This window comes from Pipistrellus kuhlii, unplaced genomic scaffold (assembly GCF_014108245.1).
Source record: "Pipistrellus kuhlii isolate mPipKuh1 unplaced genomic scaffold, mPipKuh1.p scaffold_m20_p_19, whole genome shotgun sequence".
Taxonomy (NCBI): Eukaryota; Metazoa; Chordata; class Mammalia; order Chiroptera; family Vespertilionidae; genus Pipistrellus; species Pipistrellus kuhlii.
In genome coordinates this window covers 22,389,976-22,414,932 of record NW_023425504.1, presented here as the reverse complement: position 1 = coordinate 22,414,932, position 24,957 = coordinate 22,389,976, and the positions used below count along the sequence as shown (strand labels likewise).

General features: G+C 39.7%; 1 protein-coding gene across 6 annotated transcripts in view; it reads left to right on the top strand.

Annotated features, from left to right (window-relative positions):
• The window catches only part of DOCK11 (dedicator of cytokinesis 11), a 191,775-nt gene that overhangs the window by 47,881 nt on the left and 118,937 nt on the right, over positions 1–24,957 (top strand). For all 6 annotated transcript variants that reach the window (XM_036443425.2, XM_036443426.2, XM_036443422.2 and 3 more), the window contains exons 6-10: positions 688–783; positions 15,843–15,977; positions 18,940–19,117; positions 19,747–19,826; positions 21,922–22,005. In XM_036443425.2, the coding sequence (XP_036299318.1) occupies positions 688–783; positions 15,843–15,977; positions 18,940–19,117; positions 19,747–19,826; positions 21,922–22,005 (573 nt within the window). The remainder of the gene's footprint in view (positions 1–687; positions 784–15,842; positions 15,978–18,939; positions 19,118–19,746; positions 19,827–21,921; positions 22,006–24,957) is intronic.

Here is a 24,957-nt window from a genome sequence, read left to right as displayed (position 1 = left end):
TCTGAGGGGTACTGGACTCTGAGAGGGCTCAGGCCAGGCTGAGGGGCCCTGTGGGTGCATGGTTGGGACCAGGGAGGGATGCGGGAGATTGGCCAGCCAGGGAGGGGCCGAGGGAGGGCTCCAAGGTGTGTCTGGCCCATCTCACCCAGTCCTGATCAGCCGGACTCCAACAGCAAGCTAACCTACTTGTCAGAGCGTCTGCCCCCTGGTGGTCAGTGCATGTCATAGTGACTGGCCAAGTGGTCAGACACTTAGCATATTAGGCTTTTATTGTATAGGATTAGATAGGATGTTTATCACTTGTGGGACATGCTTGTGGAGTTGCTTTTCCTGCACTGGGCATGTGATGTGGTGATTCATCTGGTCTCTTCTGCCTGATAGATCCCTCAGGGGACAGATGGCCTGGATATCTGTGACATTTTGCTTGTTGACATAATGCAGAAGACTTTCCCAGATGACAGCTTATACAATTAAGTAAATAATAAGAGCCTACTGTGTGCACAGCACAGAGTCTTTCATTTTATAATTAACAGTTACAAGTTTAATCAGGCATCTTCTCGGAGGGAGGGGACTGTTAGGCTTTGATTAGAAACTGGAGCAGGGCCTAGTTCGTGCCCCCCAAACACTATTTCACTATTTGATTAGATGTCTGGCTGTTGTTTCATTGATGGTTTTTACTCTTTTCAGGATTCATCTTCTTTGTGTTCTCAGAAGGGTGGTGTGATAAAACAAGGCTGGTTGTACAAAGCAAATGTAAATAGCACCATCACGGTCACCATGAAGGTAAGAAGTAGTTATAGTATTTCATCGTTTTAAGGACATTCTCATTAGTAACCTGTCTGGAAAGAATATTTCTTTAAAAAAATATTTATAATGAACTTTAACAACAACAAAAAAAAACTTTAATGAGAAGATTTTCACAGATGTATGCAATTTAAAAAATCTGAAGTCTCAGGATGAATTGAGAAGTGTACCTTTAAAAGAAAACTAGTTATTATTTTCTGAATTAAGAAGTTGAAAAAGGAGGCTTTCAGGGGAATAAAGAAAATAGCTTTGAAAGAAAAGGGCATCAGAATTTCTGTTTCTTTTATTTACTTACTAGAGGCCCAGTGCATGACATTTGTGCACAGGTGCAGTCCCTAGGCCTGGCTGGCAATCAAAGTGTGAGCATCTGGCATGGAAGGGCAGGTCCCATCTGACCTCCAGGCCCTGAGTAGTACCTGGGCCCCTAGGCCCCCCGCACATCCCTTGCCGGCTAAGTCATGGTGCCCGAGTTCCCACATGGAGATGCAGTGAGCATGGCTGGACACCGAGGGTCGGGGCATAGCATGGGCGTCTGGGCCACCCAGTGGCACTGCATGGAAGCCGGGCAAGCAACAAACTCTCTCCTGGCCAGGTTTGCAGACGGGCTCCTGCGTGAACCCACAGGGAGCCCGACCAGCCCCTGCAGTCCTGGTGGCTGCTGGCCTGGCTCACTCGGAAGAGGCAGCAGGAATGCAGGGCAGGCTCTTTGTGGGCGCCAGCACCTGAGCACAGGCGGGGGCTTCCTCTGCTCAAGAGCCCTGGTGTCCTGGGGGAGGCTAGCAGGGGGAGTGAGAGTGGGCTGGGTGGACACCCTGTATTCTCATCGCTCCTCCATCCCCATCACCCCCACCCCCAGGTAGCTGGTGAGGGGTCGCAGCAAGTCAGTGACACCACCATGTTTCGTGCCACCCACTGGTACATGTCATAGCGAGCAGTCAAACTCCTGGTCTCCCTGTCTAATTCCTTGTCCAACGATTGTTCGAGGGGACAATTTGCATATTAGGCTTTTATTATATAGTATTTTTATTTCTCAAGAACAGTTTATATTTTATATTATTTTGTATTAGATTTAGGTGAACAGAAGAGTGGTTAGCCTATCATATACTTTACAAAGTGATTCCCCCTAATATTTCCAGTACCCACCTGGCACCACACATAGTTATTACAATGTTATTGACTAGATTCCTTATGGTGTACTTTATATCCCTGCAACTATTTTGTACCTTCCAATTTGTACTTTCACTTTTTTCATCCAGCCCCCCAAACCCTACTCTCTGGCAAATATTTCTATGTGGAAATAAATGCAATGAGTAGAGGGAAAATACAAAGTTATGTAAGATGGGGTTTCTTGACTCCAATAACCTCCAGCCTAGCTAGATTTGAAACATATTAAATTACTATATAAAGCTGTACATCAATACTGTCAGAACTAGAGAGTTTTTTGTTTTGTTTAAAAAATATTTTTATTGACATAAGAGAGGAAGGAAGAGGGAGAAAGAGAGAGAGAGAGAGAGAGAGAGAGAGAGAGAGAGAGAGAGAGAGAGAGAGAGAGAGAGAAACATCAATAATGAGAGAGAATCATTGATCGGCTGCCTCCTGCATGTCTCCCACTGGGAATGGAGGCTGAAGTCCTCACATGATCCTTTGACCAGAATCAAACTTGAACTCAGGACCCTTCAGTTCATACACTGACACTCTGTCCACTGAGCCAAACCAGCTAGGGCACAACTAGAGAGTTTTCTAGTTTGGTCAGAATAGTGAGTCTGTGTAAGGGCTTTATCACACAAGGTAGAAACAGAGAAAGGGATTATGTTGTACAGGGCCTTGAATGTGTCAGACATGAGCTTGGCTTTGGGAGACTTTGAAGAACCATTAAAATCCAAAGGTAAAACTAACAAGCTCCTTGGAGATTCTGAGCAGGGAAATAAATTAATCACTGATATCCCAATAGAACTGTTCTATCAGATATTCAATATAAGATCATGTGGTTTGCTGCATATGATTCACACTTCCATTAAGTTTTGAAGGTCATTATGTCTTGCACATTGCCTGCAAGCAGAAATCATGGGTATCTACCAAGGAAAGACTCAAATTTTATCTTAATTTAATATCTCACTTCCTGGTTTCCATTTAGTGGTCAAGTCCTATCCTCACTTTCATTTTCAAGCTCTGAAAATAATGAATAATAAGTTGTAGGATGCTTCTTATATGCCTCCTGCACCTAATCACAGGCCTTTGCACATGATAAGAGAATCCATTTAGTGAATATGTACCAGGCACCATGCTAAGTGTTTCATATTCTGGATCTCATTTAATCCTCATGGAAGCCTGTGTTAGAGGTACTGTATTATTAGGTTATAGATGTGGAAAGTGAGACACAAAGAAATTAAATGATTAATCCAAGGTCACACAACTTTAGCTTTTCAGAGGTGGGATTTGTACCTACACAGGCTAATGCCTGAGCCTATGCTCTTATCCAGCATACGCTTGGTGCTCACTGGCTGAGTTGGTGAGTCTCAAGTCTTCATTATATCTCCTGTAAGAATACTGGGTAAAGAAATGCATGTGTGAAGGTTAAAATTCTATGCGAGTTACTAGAAAATGGTTATTAAAAATATACTTTTATTGATTTCAGAGAGATAGGAAGGTAGAGGGAGGGAGAGAGAAACAAAACAGAAACATTGATTGGCTGAAGAAGGTAGAGGGAGGGAGGGAGGGAAGAAAGGAGGGAGGGAGAAAGAGAGAAAGAAAACACAAACATTGATTGGCTGCCTCCCATACACACCCTGCCTGGGGATTGAAACTTTTAGTGTGAGATAATGCTCCAACCAACTGAGCCAAACTGGCCAGGGCATCTTTATGGTTTGTTTGTTTTTAAAATGTATTTTTATTGATTTCAGAGAGAGGAAGGGAGAGGGAGAGAGAGATAGAAACATCAATCATGACAGAGAATCATTGATTGGCTGCCTCCTGCATGCCCCACACTGGGGGTCGATCCTGAAGTCCAGGCACATACCCTGACTGGGAATCAAACCTGTGACCTCCTGATTCATAGGCTCAACCATTGAGCCACACTGGCCAGGGCAGTTTTATAGTTTTTGACTCTACCCCTTTCCCCTTAACATTCTCAAAATATTTCAAGGTTTTGTCCATGCTCAAGCATAAAATAAAACATTAGGGAATTAATCCTATGTAATAAAAGCCAAATATGCAAATTGTCCCCTCGGGCAGTCCTTCGACCAGGAGACTGGCAGTCTGACCACTCGCTATGATGTGTGCTCACCATCAGGGGACAGCAGGCATCAGCGACACAGCACTGGCAGTGGGCGGCAGTGGAGGTGCTGCCAGCCCCGATGGACCCTGATGAGAGCAGGACCACAGCAGGATGGTGGAGCAGGTGAGAGGGTGACACCAGGCCCAGGAAAGTGTGAGTGGGCACCCAGGTGCTGCCCGGGGCCCAGAGGTCATCTGGGACCTGCCCTTCCACGCCAGATGCTCATACTTTGATCACCAGCCAGGACTAAGGACCACACTCGGACATGAATTTTGTGCATCAGGCCTCTAGTATCTTCATAAAACAATTCACCACAGGTTTCCTTTCAATAGTGAGTTGATCTAATGCCTGTAAATTATAATTTGATTTACTTAAAACTTCTTTAAGGTCCCCATTATAGTGAACACTCACAAATATAAAATACAGTTACTATAAAAAGTATATGTTTTGCCCTAGCTGGTTTGGTTCAATGGATAGAGCATTGACCTTGGACTGAAGGGTCCCAGGTTCGATTCTGGCCAGGGGCACATGCCTGGGTTGTGGGCTTGATCCCTTGGTGTGGGGCACCTCTACTGCCGCCCACTACCAGTGCTGTGTCACTGATGCCTGCCGTCCTGATGGTGACCACACAAAGTTCCCAGCCAGGAAGCAGAAATTCATGAAAGGTTGGAGCGTCTGAGGCAACCTGGTGACCATATGGCCTGGCTGAAGGGGACAGCTGTGGTTTGTCTCCAGCTAATTGTTATTCTGCTGATGCTGACCACGGGCTCTTTGCTTTCCCTCTTTTTATCTCCAGCTGTTCATATTTTGGACACTTGTTTTGTTTTCAGTGAGGTATAATTCACAGACCATAAAAACACGTTTCTTTGGAAAGCCTCTATCAACCAGTAGGCAAAGGAAGGAAAAGAAGAATAAGCCAAATTGATTATATGTACTACACAGCTTTAAAAAGAAAAAAAGAAAAGAAAAGAAAAGAAAAAGAATAGGGACTATTTTGAAATAGTAAACCCTATAAAGAGATTTGGGAATTGTCTCTGGGTATGGATTTCACTTATCCCAGCTATTCTCCATTATAGATTATGAATTCCCATTTTGGATTTCTGGGAGGTGAATATATATATCCTGTATTCTCCTGGTTTCACCTCCTAAGCCATAGCAGTAGTGTTGTATTTCAGGATTAATCACTGCTAGAATGGGCATGAGAAGAAGGTTCAGCCCAATTCAGTTAAGGTGTCTGAGGGATTTTGCCTAGATATTTTTTCCTAGAGTAATTGTGTTTTAACTGTTATTTAGTTCACCATCGTTGAAATTAGTTGAAACTTGCAATGTTTACTGTACCCTCTCTGTATATATTATAAGTAGAGAGCACGTGCGTGTATGGAGTGGGCTGGGAGCAGATTGGGCATCTGCAGCCATTTTCTAGTCACCAGGATGGAATTTGGAATAGTCAAAGTCCAGGCCCATGAACCAAGGTGCACCAGGGGACTCGGGCTTGTACCCTGAGGTGTTCTGTTCCAAGGTGGGGGTCATGCACCTTCCTCCTGCTTCAGGCCTGGATTGGCTCAGGCCTAGGAGAGAGGCTAAACCTACAGGTGAGGTGACTGGCTGACCCAGCTCTAGGAGAGCTGGGAAAAGCAGAAGCAAAAGAACTAAAATAAAGGGCTGAAAGAATCTATGAGACACTCTGAAAGGAAATTTCTATATATTTGTTTCTATTATAATACAATGGCTTCAAAGTGAAGAAAATTAATGAGTCTCAGAAGCAGACAGGAAGATGATTCAGGTGTGCTATTATCTAGTCATTTTCCTGGTGTTGGTGGCAGTTATACCCTGGATGCATCTGGAGGCCCCTGCCTGCTGAGACCTTCAGTCCACACTGGTGAGAAGCTTTGGTAGTTTTAGCAACGAGCACCACAGTGCTAGAGCTCACAGAATTGAGAGCAGAGAGCATTTTCCATTGGATAATTCAAGCTTTGATAGCCCTGTAAACTCGCAGCAGACAAACCAGAAAGCTACAGCAGAAGGATCTGGGTATTCATCATGACTCATTGGCAAATAACAGCCTGCAGAAGCCATGCATCTTCCCTCCTATTTCATCTGTGCCTTCTTTTTTTATATATATAATAAATCTTTATTGTTCAGTTTATTACAGGTGTTCCTCTTTCCTCCTTCTTCCCCCATAGCTCCCCTCCACCTGATTCCCAATTCCACCCCATGCCCTTACCCCCGCCCCTGTCTTCATCCATAGGTGTAAGATTTTTGTCCAATCTCTTCCCTCACCTCTCAGACTCCCTTCCCCCTGAGAATTGTTAGTCCAATCCCTTTCTATGTCCCTGATTTTATTATGTTTACCAGTCCATTTTGTTCTTCAGATTTTTTATTCACTTGATTTTTAGATTCACTTGTTGGTAGGTATGTATTTTATGTCTTTTTGTTGTACGTAATTTTTACCTTTACTTTTCTTCTTCTTCCTCTCCTTAAAGAATACCCTTCAGTATTTCATGTATTCCTGGTTTGGTGTTGATGAACTCCTTTAACTTTTTCTTGTCTGTGAAGCTCTTTATCTGACCTTCAATTCTGAATGATAGCTTTGCTGGGTAGAGTAATCTTGGTTGTAGGTTCTTGTTGTTCATCATTTTGAATATTTTTTGCCACTCCCTTCTGGCCTGCATAGTTTCTGTTGAGAAATCAGCTGACAGTTGTATGGGTACTCCCTTGTAGGTAACTAGCTGTTTTTCTCTTGCTGCTTGTAAGATTCTCTCTTTGTCTTTTGCCCTTGGCATTTTAATTATGATGTTTCTTGGTGTGTTCCTCCTTGGATTCCTCTTGTTTAGGGTTCTGTATGCTTCTATAACTTGTAAGTCTATTTCTTTTACCAGGTAGGGAAAGTTTTCTATCATTATTTCTTCCATTAAGCCTTCAATATCCTGCTCACTCTCTTCTGGTACCCCAAAAATCCAGATGTTGGTACGCTTTAAGCAGTCCTGGAGGCTCCTTACACTATCCTCACACTTTTGGATTCTTCTTTCTTTCTGCTTCTCTGGTTGGGTGATTTTTTCTTCCTTATATTCCAGATCTTTCATTTGATTCTTGGGGTGCGTTGATCTATAGTTGAGTTTCTGTATATTCTTTATTTCAGAGATTGTATGCTTAATTTCTAGCTGGTCCTTTTCTTTTTTTTTTTTTTTTTTTTTTTTTTTTTTTTTTTTTTTTGGTATTCTCTTTAACGTCCTTGAAGGTCTCACCAAGCTTCTTGGAGGTCTCATCAAGTTTCTCAAAGGTTTTTAGAAGATTCTTGAGTAATCTTATAAATGTGATTCTGAACTCTGTGTTGTCTAGTTTACTTTCCTCCATCTCTTCCATTCGTGACATGTTTCTGTGTCTCCTCCCTGTGTTGATGGAGTGGCTTTGTGTGGTAGGTGACCTATCAGCTTCCTCAATCACCTGGGGTGGTCGCTTTTGGTATATCCCTTTGTGGGCTGAGTGCAAAGTCTTGGTGTGATTAAGCCTTGTTTGCTGTTGGTACTCTGGGAGGAATTGATATCCAGGCCAATTGTCTGTGAGGACCAGCTCTATCTATAAAGGAAGAACTGCTGCGCTGGAGACACGGTTTGTTTCACTGGGGCTTTGGTGCTCACTGAGTCCGTCTCCCGAATGTGTCACTTATGGGTATGCATGGTTGAACTTGACCACTAGAAACACTGGCTTCTGGATCTCCAATAGGATTCAGTTCAGGAGCTACAGTGAGAACTACAGTTTTCTCCTGTTTGGTTGGGTCTTGGTGTTTTTTTTTGTTTTGTTTTTTGTTTTTCTTTCTTTCTTTTTTTTTTTCTGGAGCTGCAGTTTATATAACGTTAAGCTGCCTCAATACAGGCCATTCTTACATAAACGTAGCTTTGTTGTGCCTGGGCAGGTCTGTAGAATCTGCGGGTGGGGCCTCAGGGCAGGGTCTCAGGGTGGGGCCTTAGGGTGGGGCAGGGTCTCTGGACGCCACTAGGTTGGGGTGTGGCTAACAGCAATGGCTGTCCCAACCCCAGGTGTTTCCAAGTCCCTGCTTCCCTGAGATCCAGTGCAGTAAACAATGATTGCTGCAAGCACCTCTGCAAGAGTCGCCCTCACTTCAGACAGATGGCCAACAGACCAGCTTCTCCCCATAGGTGTCTGAGTCCCCCATGTGACCCCAGAAACTTGATTTCAAAGTGATAGGGAGCTTGTTTCCTTTCCAGCCTGATTCACGTGCCTCCGTACCTAGGCTCCTCAGCTTTTCAGTGCTTGTGCTCCCCTCTCTTTCAGCCAGCCTTCCCGTGGTTTTGGATGATAGATGTCCTTTGTATTAGTTTTAATTTTTTAAAAAGTGTTGTGCGAGCAGCAGAGCAGCTGTTCACCTATGCTGCCATCTTGGTCTTCCCATCTGTGCCTTCTTGATGCGCTGAGGCTTGGCATTAGCCTGTAGATCACTCTGGGGCTGTCAGGTATTAAAGCAGAGCAGCTTTGTGCCTTTTAGTGTGAGCTGTGCATGTAAGAGTTTTTGTTCTTGTACGTATTTCTGGATTTGAAAAATTATGTAGAATTAATCCTTTGGAAGGTTTGAAATGATGCACAACCACTTTAAAATATATATTTTATTGATTTTTTCCAGAGAAGAAGGGAGATGGATAGAGAGCTAGAAACATCAATGAGAGAGAAACATCGACCAGCTGCCTCCTGCATACCCCCTACTGGGGTTGTACCTGCAATCAATGAATATGTACTAGACCGGAATCGAACCTGGAACCTTTCAGTCCACAGACCGACGCTCTATCCACTGAGCCAAACCAGTTTCAGCCACAACCACTTTTAAGTGCTTTTATCAACAAGTCCAACTTCTTTTCCTGGACATTTTATTTTTATTGTTTTTATATATTTTTATTGATTTCAGAGAGGAAGGGAGAGGGAGAGAGAAATAGAAGCATCAATGATGAGAGAGAATCATTGATCGGCTGCTCCTGCACACCCCACACTGGAGATCGAGCCCTCAACCCACGCATATGCCCTGACCGGGAATTGAACCATGACTTCCTGGTTCATAGGTCGACTATCAACCACTGAGCCATGCTGGTTGGGTCCTGGACATTTTGACTGTCAGAAATAAGGGAATGCATTAACAATGAAGGGAAAAACAAATTTATGAGAGAAGATGGAAATAAAAGAAGAAAAAAGAGAAGAGATTGAGCAATATCCAGTAGATAGAAGGCAATCAGAAGATGCCTACTGTAAGGTCTTTTGAGAAAGCATCCACATGACTTGTAATTTGATTAAATAAGGTAGCTAACGTAATTCATATATGGGTTGCATTAGAAAGTTAAACCTCCCTAGGTAGCTGTCACAGAGTTTTCAAGAACATTCAAGTCGATGGTGATGGGCTCTAGGGAAAAAAAAGCCAGTGAAGGAACTAAGCTGAGTTCTTCATATTGGAAGATTACTAGCATACAACCCTTTTTTATGGAATAAAAGTTTGCATTTTTCCCAGTGTACACTTTCCCTCCAGATCTGGTCTGTTGTTGATATAGTCTTCACCGTTTTTTGCAATTGTCATTTTCCCCCAGAAATGCTTTTTTTTTTAAATATATTTTATTGATTTTTTCAGAGAGGAAGGGAGAGAGATAGGGAGCTAGAAACGTCGATGAGAGAGAAACATCGACCAGCTGCCTCCTGCACACCCCCCACCGGGGATGTGCCCGCAACCAACGTACATGCCCTTGACCGGAATCGAACCTGAGACCTTTCAGTCCGCAGACCAACGCTCTACCGCTGAGCCAAACCGGTTTCGGCCCAGAAGTGCTTTTTGAGCATCCCCATTATTGACTGAGAAAGTAGCCCAGAGGAACTCAAGACTACTGGAGAGAGGCTAATGATGTGGATCACTCCACAAGTCACAGTCTCAGTGCCTGAGCACTTCCTCTCACTAGGAGGATGTTGGCCTCACTCAGCTCTTGCAGAGCACTGTTGGTTGTTGGGGGCGAGTAACCACTTTACTCAGAGCTTATAATTTGCTTTATTCTTGGTGTTCATGTTAAAGTAAGTCTTGTCATAGGTGATTAATTTCTTCAATGTGTACTTCTAATTAATGAAAACACACCCATTGCTACTCCTTAATTCCTGGAAAAGTTTTGGAGAGAAGTTTAAGATCATAGAAAATAAATGATCCCTTTAGCAGAGATTCCAATTCCCACAGAAACCTATTCATTTTTATTCCCTCTTTCTCAAGTAGTTGGTGGCACATCTGCTTTTGTTAACTTTTTTTGTATTAGTGAAGGAATTTAATGTGAAGTAGATAGCTATGATATTGGACATTACCTTCCCGTGTTATTCAGAATTGTTTTTCCTAAGGGATAGAATGATATATGGAATAAGGAAGAATCTGCTCTTTAAGGTGGTTTTTCATTTTAAAAAATCTGCTGTAGATTCTTAGCCAACCCTTGAGACACCCACCTTTATGCATCTTCTTGGCTCAGTTTGGTCACATTCCTCCAGCTTCCTCCTCCCCATGCTCAGCCATTAAACATTGAAGTGTCTTGGTATGTTATCGAGGTTGCAAGTTCAACTGCTTGATATATGACTCACTTTTGGGGCTCTTTCCTTTTCTTTTTTGTACAAAAGAGAGTGATTTGTTATATATCTGGGATCTAAAAGTCCACACTTACTCTTTGATTGTTACAGGAGGTTCCCCCCCCTCCCTCGTACAGTGGGAGAACAACAAATCAAAAGAGAATTTTACCTTAAAAAGCACATAAAATACTAAAATAATTGATAGGAGGCTGGGATTACTGTGTTTGTTGGAACAAAAGAAGAGAAAACCTTTTATCTTTGATATATTAGTAAGTTGTATTTCCAAGTCTACCATACTGTCTTTCACAACTAACAAATGGATTGCACTCATTTTATGGGTAACATATTTCTCATGAGTTTGTTTTTTATGTTTTATTTCCCCTTATTCATTGGTGACAGTCAAAAATAATTTATTAGGGATTTCTTATACACCTGATACTATTAGAAATCAATGAATTCATCATCAAATATATGTTGAGCACTAGTACATGTTAGCATTGTGGAGGGTAAAGAGAAGTAACATGTAGAGCTTAAAACCTATTAGGGGTGATGAGACACAATAAAAGTAATGAATGTCTAAAGGTGGTACAGAGACCAATTGTTATATGAGTCCAGATCACTGTGACCTGGAGTCAGAGATGGATTCATGAAGAAGCTTGCTTGGGGTTTTTGAGGAACAGCAGGTAAGCCACTGTAGGTAACTGGAGTAGCATAATCTACACCACATGTGTCAAACACAAGGCCCGCGGGCCAAATCCGTCCCGCCAGGCCTTGCAATGTGGCCCGCACCGCGCTGTCATCACTGCACTCCGCTGCGTTTCCATCACAATGACAGTTTATGACTGTTCAGTAAACCATTCGGCCCGCGATTTAGGCTGGATTTTAGATTTTGGCCCCTTCTCTGATTGAGTTCGACACCCCTAATCTACACTAATAAAAGAGTAAAATGCAAATTGACCATACCTTCATGACACCCGCCAGTCAATCAGGAATGAGTATGCAAATTAACCCAACAAAGATGGTGAGTTAATTTGTATATGCAGGCGCCAAGCAGCTGGGGACTGAGAAGTACACTTGTGTCATCACCATGTGGCAATGCAGGCATTCTGCACCGCCCTAGCTGCTCTGGGCCTCTGGTCAGTGTGGGAAGGCAGAAAGGTGGCTCTAGGCCAGAGCGAAGGCAGTGCTGGCAGGCAGGGGAAGGAAGGCCCATTCTTGCTAGAATCTTTGTGCATTGGGCTCTAGTTAGAAAAAAGTCCAAGAGATCATTTGAAGCCAGATCATGTACATCATCCTAGGCTATGGTGAATATTTTGAGTCTTATTTGAAACTCCATGGGAAGCCATTAAAAGGGTGTGGGAAAATTCTCTTAGTCTCTGTCACAGGATTATGATTCTAGTTCCAAAACTGACTTGCCTGTGTGAATTTGAGCGAGTTCTCGGTCTCTTAGGTAAAATGTGGATAATGGTTTTTATTCCCTAGTGACATTAAAAGAATAAGTTATTGGTTACAAAGGATGAAAGGTACGATATAGAGTAATTGCCACTGTATAGTCATTATTTTAACAGCTGACTTCTTTTTGAAATGGAAAAAAATATGTAGACCTGTACCCAAAATAGCAACTTCTTGGAAATTTAAAAAAAATGTCAGGGAAATAATTTTTCTGATTTTCTTTTTGGCTCCACATGAGAGGTTTAGATTACTCCTTTTTTTTTTCTTTGAAAGTCACCTTAAAAGCTTCCCAGTAGTTGAAATCTAACATATCATAGAATATTAGAAAGAGAAGAGATTTTACAGATCTTTTGAGGCAGAGTCTGATTTTGACAGAAATAATTTTTCAAAACTTCCTTATTCTACAAACTGTGCTATTTATTTTTATTTTATTGAATTTATTGATGTGACATCGGTTAAGAAAATTATACAGGTTTCATGTGTACAATTCTATAACATGTCATATGTATATTATATTGTGTGTTCACCATCCCAAGCCAAATCTCCTTTTATAACATTTATCTCCCTTTTACCCTCTTCTACTCCATCCCCAATTTCCTGTAGAAAATCATTTGGGGAGGCTGTTGTGTTATTCATTCAGTTTCAATAAAATTATTTGTAGATCATGAAAAAAATGACCATACAGATTATGTAGTCTGGTTCCATCATTTTATAAGTGAGGAAACTGAGAAAAGCAGAGTCTTGAGGACAGTTTCACTGCTGGCAAGCAGGAGTGCTGGTTGAAAATCAAGATCATATGACTTGCAGGCATCTGCTTCCCCCAGATTCATGAGCTACCTACCTCAGTGTCACATTTAGACATAATTACAATGTTACAGGAAGTGATTTACTGTAATTTCAGATCCCTTTCCATCTCTTTTGTAGTGATGTGCTTGGCTAATATTGGAAGTGGCGGCTGCCACAAAATGTCTTTGCTTGGTGAGGCAGCTGTGCATGAAAAAATTTTTACAGACTATAATTTGACTCTGTGCCACAACTGTTTGCTCTGTATTTTTCCTTCCTCTGCCCCTCTTTGTTGCTGGCTATGGACTCTGCAAGTGGATTCTATAGACTGTATCACTGAGTTTTAGATTTGATCATTGTTCAGATTCTAATCTGATGTTAATTTTTTTCATATTAATTTTTGCCTGGAAAACATATTTTAATTTTTCTCAAATAGTTATTATAATAACTTTAGAAAGTGGTATTTTTTCATTTTAAATAAGCTCAATATATAATTTTAGGTCTTCTGGTTCCATCATTTTAATAACAGATGTGAATGTACCATTGCTGTGAAAATAAGCAAACACATATATTTCTGTAAATACTAGTATTTCTCTGCATATTTCTGTATATATTTATCATGTTTATACTTATATATGAATCTAAATTTTGTTAATCATAGCACTGGTAAACTTAACTGTGGGTGAATCAAATATGAAAATATATGTGTACCAGAGGCCTAGTGCATGAATTTGTGCACCTTGAAAGGAACTGTGGGCCGCAAGGCTCTGGTGGGCACAGGAGCAGATCTCAGCCCATATATGTGCCCCCACAAGACTCCTCCCACTGTGGCCTCCGGTCCCCTCTCTGCCAGCAGCCCCGCTCCCACTGCCACTGCTCCCATGCATTGATGGCACAAGCCCTGCTCACACCTGCTGATGGCATAGAGTGATTTGGGCTGGCGCCAGCAGCACTTGTGAGTGGAGCTGGTGCTATCAGCAGGTGCGAGTGGCAGCTGCTGCCCTGATCACCCCTTAGGAGCAGGAGAAGATGGAGAAGTCTTGAGGGGCTATTGGGGCCAGCAGCTGGTACCAGCACTGGGAAGAACCATGGCTCACAGGAACAAAGAATTTTCAGTAACCACCAGAAGCTGTCCTTGATGATAGTGACTGGTGCCCTCTTGGTCTGGCACCCCCGCTCACCTGCGCCACCATCCCACCACGGCCAATGCCTGCCATGTTCCGAGTGAGCCCTCTGCTGGTCAGCACATGTCATAGTGACTGGTTGTTCTGCCATGCAGTCTATTTGCATATTAGGGATGTATATATATACTAAGGCAGCAACATTTATTTGATTGGCATTAAAAAACAAAGTGATATTTTTCTTCTTGGACTCCTTTCTCTTGATATGACATAACCCACATGGCCACTCCCTGAAACAGAAGCTGTAGTATTTACCAGTCTAACCTGTTAGGGTGTTCCTCCCACTGGTATATTTTTGTCACTCATTGCAAAATCAATGATGTTTAAACAAGTCCAAGATAACTGCAAGCTTATTACATCTATTTACATCTTATTACATCTGGTTTTCCTCAAAAGAAATGCTCTTTAACATGTTTCTATTTTTTGTTTACTCATGCTATGGAGAAATAAATTGTTGGTATTTCATCTACTTTGCCAGAAGTAAAGTAGTTTTCAAGAATGGTGTTGCCAAATAAAACTCTTCATAATTATAGTTTTTAAAATAGAGATCATAACTGGGTAATTGGATGGGTGATTGCAAATGGCAAGCTTGAATCTAAAAAAAGAACTCCTGTGAGTAACATAAGATGCATTGCAATGGATTTATCAAATATCACCAAAAATCTATTTCCTTGTCTCTCTTTTCCCATTCCCTGACATTATTTTAGATCCATCATCTTGGGGAATTTTTTTAAAAATATATATTTTATTGATTTTTACACAGATAGGAATTGAGAGGGATAGAGAGTTAGAAATGTCGATGAGAGAGATACATCGACCAGCTGCCTCTTGCAACCCCCCCACCCCAACTGGGGATGTGCCCACAACCAAGGTAAATGCCCTTGACTGGAATTGAACCCGGGACCTTTCAGTCTGCAGGCCGACGCTCTATCCACTCATCTTGGGGAATTTTACTATAAGAAATGCTTGACACAGCTTGGAGATTGTGGCTTATTGAAAGAAGCATAGATTCATCAGAGAGCTCAGAATCCCCTATTCTCACTTCCTTCATTGGGTCCAAGACTCTTTTTAGGGGAGAATAGAGAGGAAGCATGAATGTATCAGGCTTTTCCTTTTCCCCAATTCCTGTGGCTTTTGCTATGAGTTGTAGTAACAGACTACTTCTTAACTGTTGTGAATCCCTAATTGCAAACGAATGGCACAATCTCATTGGGCCTTTAGATTAAAATCTCAGCATTCAGAACACTCAACAATGGTAAGTAACTAATGGCTCAGTGAGTACATTATAAGCTGCACTTTCACAAGTGGGGAAACTGGAACAGCATAGGTGAGTGCAGTAAGATGTGCAGGTGAGAGATAAATAAATGATAGAGGGGTGTGTTTATGTGTATATATATATCATGTTTATACTTGGATTTGTGATGATATGATGGAAATTATAAGAATCCAGTCATGGTTTGCAGTATTTTAATTTGGGAAATGGATGCTATAATGAAATGGACACTAATTCAGACACAAAAATACTTTATAAACTTTAGAGTGTTAAAGCCTCTAGATATTTGATTAACCAAGTAAATCACTTGACTTCAAATTCTCTATCTTAAAAAAATGAAGATAATTATAATTCTTAACACTTCTCAGAGTTTTCTGAAGGTTGTCCACATATACCTGTGGCAACTTTTTCAAGGTTTTTAGTTAAAAGAAACTTAAGATGCAGTGTATATGTAACAAATGTATCATTGCTGTTCCTTCCTCCATAGGTATTCAAGAGACGGTATTTTTATTTAACTCAACTTCCTGATGGTTCATATATTCTCAATTCCTATAAAGATGAAAAAAATTCAAAAGAACCTAAAACTTGCATCTACTTGGACGCCTGCATTGATGTTGTTCAGGTAGGGCTAGAGAGGTAATCTTTCTTCTCTTTCTTGAAAATGGTTATTGATCAACTCTTTTTAAAAATATATACATGAGTGGCCAGATTATTATGATCTTTGAATGCATAATAATCTGGCCACTCAGTGTATATCCTGTATAATAAAAGGCTAATATGCAAATTCTCACCTTGACCAGGAATTTGACCAGCAGGCAGGCTGGCCAACCACCCATTTCCCCTCCCCCTGGCCAGGCTGGCCAAACCCCACCCATGCACGAATTCATGCATGGGCCTCACATATAGATATATGCGTGCACACACATACACACACACACTGAGTGGCCAGAATATTATGCATTCAGAGATCATAATAATCTGGCCACTCAGTGTAGATTTTTCTTGATTTTAGAGAGGAAGGAGAGGGAGAGAGAGAGAGAGATAAACATTAATGATGAGAGAATCACTGATGGGCTGCCTCCTGCAGGCCTCATACTGGGGATGGAACCTGCAACCCAGGCATATGTCCTGACTGGGAATCAAACTATGACCTTCATAAGTGGAAGTTCAACCATTGAGCCATGCCAGCCAGGCTGATCAACTCTTAAGAACGTTGGCATTTTTCTCTGTTGGTTAATGGCATCTCATCTGCCAAAATGTTTATATTAGACAACTCAGAATCCTCTGCAGTTGGCCCACTCTTGCATTGTGCTAGTATTCCGGTGTTTACCCAGTCCTTTGAAGTCTGGCTTCCAAGTACCTATTGAATCTCTTACCATTTTCCCTTTCTCACTGTGCTGCTTCTGGTTCTCCATTTTCTCCTCTCTTGCCTTCCTGCCTTCTGAATTGTTGTCCTGCTCCAATTTATCTTCCTAAGATATAGATGGGGTCCTTCACTTGTCTACCCAAAACCTTGTGGCTCTTGATTTATTGTCTTGCATAGTGAGATTTAAAGGCCTTACCATGGCATTGCAGGCCCATAGTGACTGGCCCTCACCCTGATATCTAACCTCATCCCCCTGCATTCCCTTACACATTCTGTGCTCTAATCATTCTAGGCTAAGCCCTCTATGGAGCTTCACAAGTATATCCCTTTCTTACATTTATTTTTCTGCTTGACATATACTTTTCCTTTCTGTTCCTGTTTGAACCTTATCTTTAAGACTCAGCTCAAATAGCACTTCTGCCATGAAATGTTTTCTGTTTCCTTCCATACCCTCATGCCCACCAAGTGGAATTAAGCTTCACCTCCCCTGTATGACCACTTGCATTTTTTTCTATTATACTCTAATCTGTGAATCATACTCTAACTTGTGGATAATTCTGCATTCATTTTTAGACTTTAAGGGACCATGTCATATTCATGTCTGCGTCCTCTATAGTAATTAGCGGTGTTTTGCACACAGTAGTGATTTAACAAATGTTTACTGATTTGAATTACTGAGGGGGCATGAACAAAGACTGGGTGGGAAACCGGCCACAGAGATGATCTAAATAAGAAGTCAGTTCACCCTGATAGAAGCCATACTATAGAGCCAAGGTGGCATGGTCAACCAGAAGTGGCACAGGGCTGATTAGGAGGCATGAGATGTGAGTTCAATGCTACTAACCTACCTGAATCTTAATTTTCAAAACTAAAGTGTCTATTTTCTGATCAAATGAGATTGTTATAAGGATCAAATAAAAAACAACTTGTAAGAATATGAAAATCTATGTGACTAGAAGGTGATATAGTATCCCCAAAAATACATACACACTTTAATAGCTAGTAGATCAATTTTGAAAATGAAATATATTTTAATAAACTGACTTTATAATTATTCATTGTGTATACCTTTGGGGGACACTACACACACACACACATATATCATATCTTACTGGAAAAAAGAGGACACACACAAATTATAAAAATTCTTTATTAGTTCTAGTCTGGATTGACAATTTGTTCCTAGGCTCTGCTTTCCTTATCTATTTATGATCCCCCTTCCAAATATTTTCAAATATATAAATATTTATAACTTGCTACAGTAGTTTGATGTCATCCTTTACTATTCTTTGAAGATGACAAAGGGGAAATTTCTTGGTTCTTTCTTGAGTAATGACTATGCAGTGGAAAATTATTGATTCATGAACCTTAAAACTAAAACTGTGTTATTTGGGAGAGGGAGTGTGTCATTTCTTTGGTCGTAACAGAGAAGGTAGTAATATAAAAGAATGTGTCATCATGTTTGAAGAAAGGAGGTGGATTTTATTTGCCTTGTGTGCTAGTGTTCAGCATTGGCCATTTCTATATTGTCCTTTGTGATAAATCTAGAGAACCACAATTTAAAGTGAGTCAAATCAAGTTTTCTTTTGTGCATATTATGTGTGGTAAAATGAATTAGGTATTGATATTGCATTTTATGTTATGATATAAATCAAGTGCCAGATTTATTTCGGGCCATATGTAAACTTGTTTTTAAGTGCCGATTCTGAAAAAATCTATAAATATGCAAGGAAAACTTTGAGCAGAGGGGAAATTATAAAACATTTGGTTACTTTCATGGGGCACTATAATTATCTACATGTGATGGATGTCAAAAGGCCTTAAAAGATAATACTCACTCAACAAATAGTATTTTATACCCACTTTGTGCATATACCACTGAGCTCAGTACTGAGGGAATAAAAAAGAGATGTTTGACATGGTCATTCATTCATCATCTAATTGAAAGAAGCAATCTATATAATAAAAGGCCTGTTGCCATAAAGACCAAATGACTGGTCACCCAGAGGTGCATTGATGGATCTTACGGTGCCTTGTGTCTGGGGTCCCACAGCATGGCGGGTCTGGGGTCTTGCACAATTTTGCACACTGGGCCTCTAGTTCTTTCATAAAAGTATTGGTATATCTATGTACTGTTCTGAGGTAGAAATAAACTAACAAAAACTAATATGAAAAGAGCAAATAAACTAACTTAACAATGCATTCTTTTTTCTTCTAGTGCCCCAAAATGCGCCGTCATGCTTTTGAACTCAAGATGTTAGATAAGTATAGCCATTATCTGGCCGCTGAAACTGAACAGGAGATGGAAGAATGGTTGATAACTTTGAAAAAGATTATCCAGATCAATACCGACAGTTTAGTGCAAGAGAAAAAGGAGACAGTAGAAACAGCACAAGGTCAGAATTTTTAAATGATTCGTTATTGAGGTAAAGCCCTTGTCTTTAATCCATGGAAATGTCTGTTGTGTAGGGTGATTATAGAACTCTTTTTTTATTATTTTAAAAATATATATTTTATTGATTTTTTACAGAGAGGAAGGGAGAGAGATAGAGAGTTAGAAACATCTATGAGAGAGAGTCATCGATAAGCTGCCTCTTGCACACCCCCTACTGGGGATGTGCCCGCAACCAAGGTACATGCCCTTGACCAGAATCGAACCTGGGACCCTTCAGTCTGCAGGCTGAGGCTCTATCCACTGAGCCAAACCGGTTTCAGCTAGAACTCTTAATCTTAAAGGTTGACTTGCTTCTTCCTTAAAAGTGACTGTGAAGTTTGATAGATTTGTTTTTCAGAGTTGATAGCGTATAGACTCTAACACATGAAATATAACCAGACTAAAATGGATAGGGAATTCATGGCAGGTTTTCAAAAACCCATTAAAGTTTCCCTTATGCTTTCATAATCAAAATTCTTTGCAATAAATCCAGTAGGTGAGGATGGAGTGGGAGAAGAGATAGGATATTCCTCTTAGGTGATTAGTAATGGTCTGTATGATTTGGGACATCTGCTTTTAATGAATTTACAGATGATGAAACTAGCAGCCAAGGCAAAGCCGAGAGCATCATGGCCAGTTTGGAAAGGAGCATGCATCCGGAACTGATGAAGGTACATCTTTCTTATGGCAACTTGCCTTCAGCTGAGGCAATGCAGGGTTAGCTATTAAAATTTTAATGCTGGATTCCATTTGGCAATGTCATTTTTCCAAGTTAAAAACCACAGCAAATTAGTACAACAGGTAGAGATTTTAAAAGGAAAGTTACACTCTTAAAGTTGGACTTATGAAGTGCCAACTAACAGTTTGGGGAAAAAAAATTTTTCTAGATACCAGGAAGTTCTTTAAGATTGTTATGACTTTATTAATTTTATTTGCTACTTCATATTCTATTCAATTACAGCCATCCCTCAATATCCTCAGAGAATTGGTTATAGGTAGGACTTTGGGGGAATACCAAAATTTGAGGATGCTCAAGTCCCTTATAGAACAAGGCATAATACTTGCATATAGTTTATATAAATCCTCTTGTGTACTTTAAGTCATCTATAGATTATTAATTTATAATACCTATTACAATGTAAATGCTATGTAAATAGCTGTTATACTGTATTGTTTAGGGAATAATGACCAGGAAACAAATCTGTACATATTCAGTACAAGAGACACCCATCTTAGGACTAATTACATACTATGCCTCAGCAACAGTATAACATTTAAAATATTTTTTATCTGTGGTTGGTTGAATTCCTAAATGTAGAATCCATGGACATGGAAGGCCAACTGTACACAATGTCATTCATAAAATAATTATTCTTTTTTCAAGGGGCTTTTGATGCAGATGGAACATGATAGTCAATCTAATGACTTGTATATGTTAATTTCATATGCAAATCATATAGTTCTATATGTAAATACATATGTATATAAATAATTTCATCAGATAAAGATTTTGGTGAACACATATCATTTATGTTAATTACTCTGCTCCTTGGAGTTTGAAATGAGCAAATTTTCAAAGCACAGAGGTGGTTATCACACCTATTTTAGTAGGGTGGGATATTTTACTCTGTGGAGTCTATACTACCATAGATCTATTTATTTAAAACCTTGTTAAACCTATTTATTTTCACTTTAGTCCTCTTCCTGGAATGTTACACAATTTTAGAAGTAACTTTTTATATTTAACAATTATCCTTCTCTTAAACTTCAAAGCTATTTTCCAAAAATTAGAAACATACTTATGATTCCCTGATATAGGCTTTCTATAATTTTATAGCTTTTAATGTATCCCCTCTGACTCTTTGTCATTTTAGACTGTATAGTCCATTATGTTTCTCCTAAGGTGACAAAATCAGAATTGTATATAATAGTCTATAGTTAACACCATGGATATATAAAAGTGTTTTCTGTCTTGTTTATTTCTTTTCTGCATCCAAATTCTCTTGGATTCCTTTTTGTACTACTATGAGTTAAATAATATATTTTTAAATATATTTTATTGATTTTCTACAGAGAGGAAGGGAGAGGGATAGAGAGCTAGAAACGTCAATGAGAGAGAAACATCGACCAGCTGCCTCCTGCACCCCCCCCACTGGGGATGTGCCCGCAACCAATGTACATGCCCTTGACCGGAATCAAACCTGGGACCTTTCAGTCCGCAGACCGACGCTCTACCACTGAGCCAAACCGGTTTCGGTGAATAATATTTTTTTAAATATATTTTTTATTGATTTCAGAGAGGAATGGAGAGGGAGAGAGAGAGAGAAACATCAATGATGAGAGAGAATCATTGATCGGCTGCCTCCTTCGCACCACCTACTGGAGATTGAACCCGAAATCTGGTCATGTGTCCTTGACTGGAATTGAATCCGGGACCTTTCAGTCCACAACAGGCCGATGCTCTATCTACTGAGTCAAACTGGCTAGGACTGAATAACATTCTTGATGCTATGAGAGGAACATAGAGTCTAAGAACTTGATCTATAGCTTATTGTGGGTCCTAGTCATAGCGATTTTCCTCCAAACAAGCAGTCTTTATCCATCCTAAGTACATAGAAATGGAGAATGGTATATTTTTGAAGCTGTGCCATATTGCTAGTTTCACAGAAACTATATATTTAAATGGTATTTAATACTGTTTTGAAGGAAATAAAGTAATGTTTAATATGTGCGCATATATGTAAATATATGTTTTAAATTTTTTAGTATGGAAGAGAAACAGAGCAACTAAACAAACTCAGTAGAGGAGATGGAAGACAGAACCTCTTTTCTTTTGATTCGGAAGTTCAGGTATTAATATATTTCTCTAAATAATCCTATAATTGTTGCTTATTTGGAACAAAACACCTTTAAAATGTTGAAATCACTGATTTTTGCACACCTGGGCAATGTTGATCGCTTTATATTTGTTTTGTTATCTTTGAACAGGTAGCTTAACAATTAACTTCACTCAAGAGGACTGTCACATATGCAAATAGTTTGGGACTGAATATACATGGTTTTCTTATTTCAAATCTCTATTTTCTTTTCACTTCATCTTATGCCTTAAAATGGATAAGTTAAATAATTCTTAAAGATGGTATTTGTGCTCTTGTAACCTTTTAGATACAATTGCGGTCTAGTAATAGTGCGTATCTGCAGTATGAAGAACACCAAGTCATATGAGACAGGTGATTTATTTTCCAGTGTTGACATAGGCCTGGAAAATGGGGGTAATTTTCTCTTCTGGCTCACTCTAAGTCGAAAGTGGTGCAAGTTTATGTGCATGTGGATTTTAACCTTTTCCATGAGAGTTAGGTACTTTTTGAACTAAGAGATATGAAGTTAATAATTAATTTCATGATATTTTTCTTTTTTTAAGTATATTTTTATTAAATTCAGAAAGGAAGGGAGATGTTGGGAGAGATAGAAACATCACTAATGAGAGAGAATCACTGATTGGCTGCCTCCTGCACGCCTCCCATTGGGGATTGAGCCAGCTCCAGGGGCTTGTGCCCTGACCAGGAATGGAACCATGACCTCCCGGTTCATAGGTTGACACTCAACCACTGAACCACACTGGCTGGGCTAATTTCATGATATTTTCTAATTAAATTGTTAATTTGTTTAAATACAAAATTTGTATAGCATGTAAAGCATTATATGTATTTTTCCTAATGAAAATACATTTCATGAGAAAATGAGATTATTTGAGGGGAGACTAATTTTTTTCTTTTTAGTTTTTCCACATATGATTTATAATTCAAATATTTGGGGTATTTTGGAAATAGAAAAATATGCAGTATATAAGCACTACAGTTTTACTTAGTGAAAATATAAAATAATTTTGTGAAGATTGATTTGATGTTTTCTTTTTGCTTCATTACAGCTTCTTAATTACAGTATATTTTTTAGTTTGAAATGGAAAAAGTATATAATCTGTAAATAATGCAGAATTTCCCCCCAAATATTTTTAATTTTTTCATGTGGTATTTTACTTGAGGAAAATTTGTTTTAAATGTTTCATTCCTCCCTATCATTATTACATTGTGTAAGTTATATGATTTTTAAAAAGTATAGCAGGCCTCAGGAATTCATTCAGAAATTTCCTTGTTCCAAACATATCTGAGGCTTTGATCCCCCTCCCCCCTCTGCAAGCACCATGATTGGGCTTTAATTGGACATGTTAGCTCCTTTCATTGTATACAAAGAAGCCAATTGACTGTGGTTGAAACTCAATTCAGCATCCGTAAAAAATGAATGTAGTGTAGTGTTTTTATGGTCATGGAACTAAACTGATTTTATGTTTGAATTGCTTATCAGTGAGCTACAAGTGAGAGGAAAATTCACAGTTGTGATGAAACTTTAAGGACAAAAGATTGCATTTAGTGTTGATTATGGAAGGCAGGCTCACTACAGACAAATCCATGTGGTTTGTGTTGAGTATTATTAGGCGCAGTGCCATCCTATAACATCAGCCTTCTCTTTTGGCCACAGTTCAGTGTTTACAGATATGCTTTCTGTCATGGACTTAGAATAAAGCAATGCTGACCCACAGAAATGAATGGCTCCAACTTTGAACTACTGGGGAAGGTCATATGTCCCACTATTTGCACTCACAGACCTGAGAAGGGAAAGGATTTGGGGCTGGTATTTAGTGATTTAGTCCAGTTTCTCCTCACATTCCACTGTCTGAGATAGAAAGGAGAACAGATAAATGGGTGGAAATTAGAATTGATCATGGCAATGACTTGCCTCCTCTTGCTCCACAGATAGATAAGTGTTCAAGGGGGAGCTGTCTAAGCCCACACACATATTTGTATTGTTTTTGTAGATAAATAGACTCGGGGGTGGGGTGCGGAGAGATTGTGTTTTTAGGTATGCATATTATATTTTAGGCTCTTTTAAGGAGGATTTTAACCCTGATACAAACTGGGTCAGAATGGCTACAATTATCCAAGATTGTTCATGCACAAAACCTGTTTTGGCTTGAATTACTTATGCAATTGAAAAAAATTCTTGTGTTTCTTGGCTTGAGTTTTCCATATTGGCAGTAATTTCTGCCTAGATTCACCCATTCATTTCCCGCCTACCATATATCTTGTCTTAATTGAAAGTATAGTAAGTTGTCCCACAATCTATACTTTTCCTCCCACTTGTGAACAGAATATAAGTCTGTTTAGACATTCATAATGAGCAGACGGACTTAGGTTGCCTTAGCTCTGTGAGCTGAGAAGGAGGCTCTGTGAGTGTGTTTGGGGAGAGACAGATTCCTCCCCTGCTCAGAGAAATTCCTTGACTCTAAATATCTTGGTTTGAAACTTAAAAAAATCATAATATCAAAAATGAAATATATGTATATTTCTGTGGCAGCCAGGGTACATCCCCAGCACTGTTAGAAGCTAAGCTCAGTGTTTATCAGTTTCCTAAGCAGATGCCTCTCCCTCTGTTTATCTTTTAAACCAGGGGTAGGGAACCTTTTTCCTGCCAAGGGCAATTTGGATATTTATAACATCATTCTAGCATCATACAAAATTATCAGTTTAAAAATTAGCCTGCTATGTTTGGTCAAATACTTAATTAAATCACCTCTAATGCTTTGGCAGGACTAGACCAAATGGTTTCATGCAGGATGTTCACCACCCCCGATTTAAAGGGCAGTGGTTACTAGGGTTCCAGCTTTTTCCTCCTTCTGTTTTATTTTATTTTATTTTTTATTTTTTAAATATTTTTTTATTAAATTATTATCTGTGTACATATTTT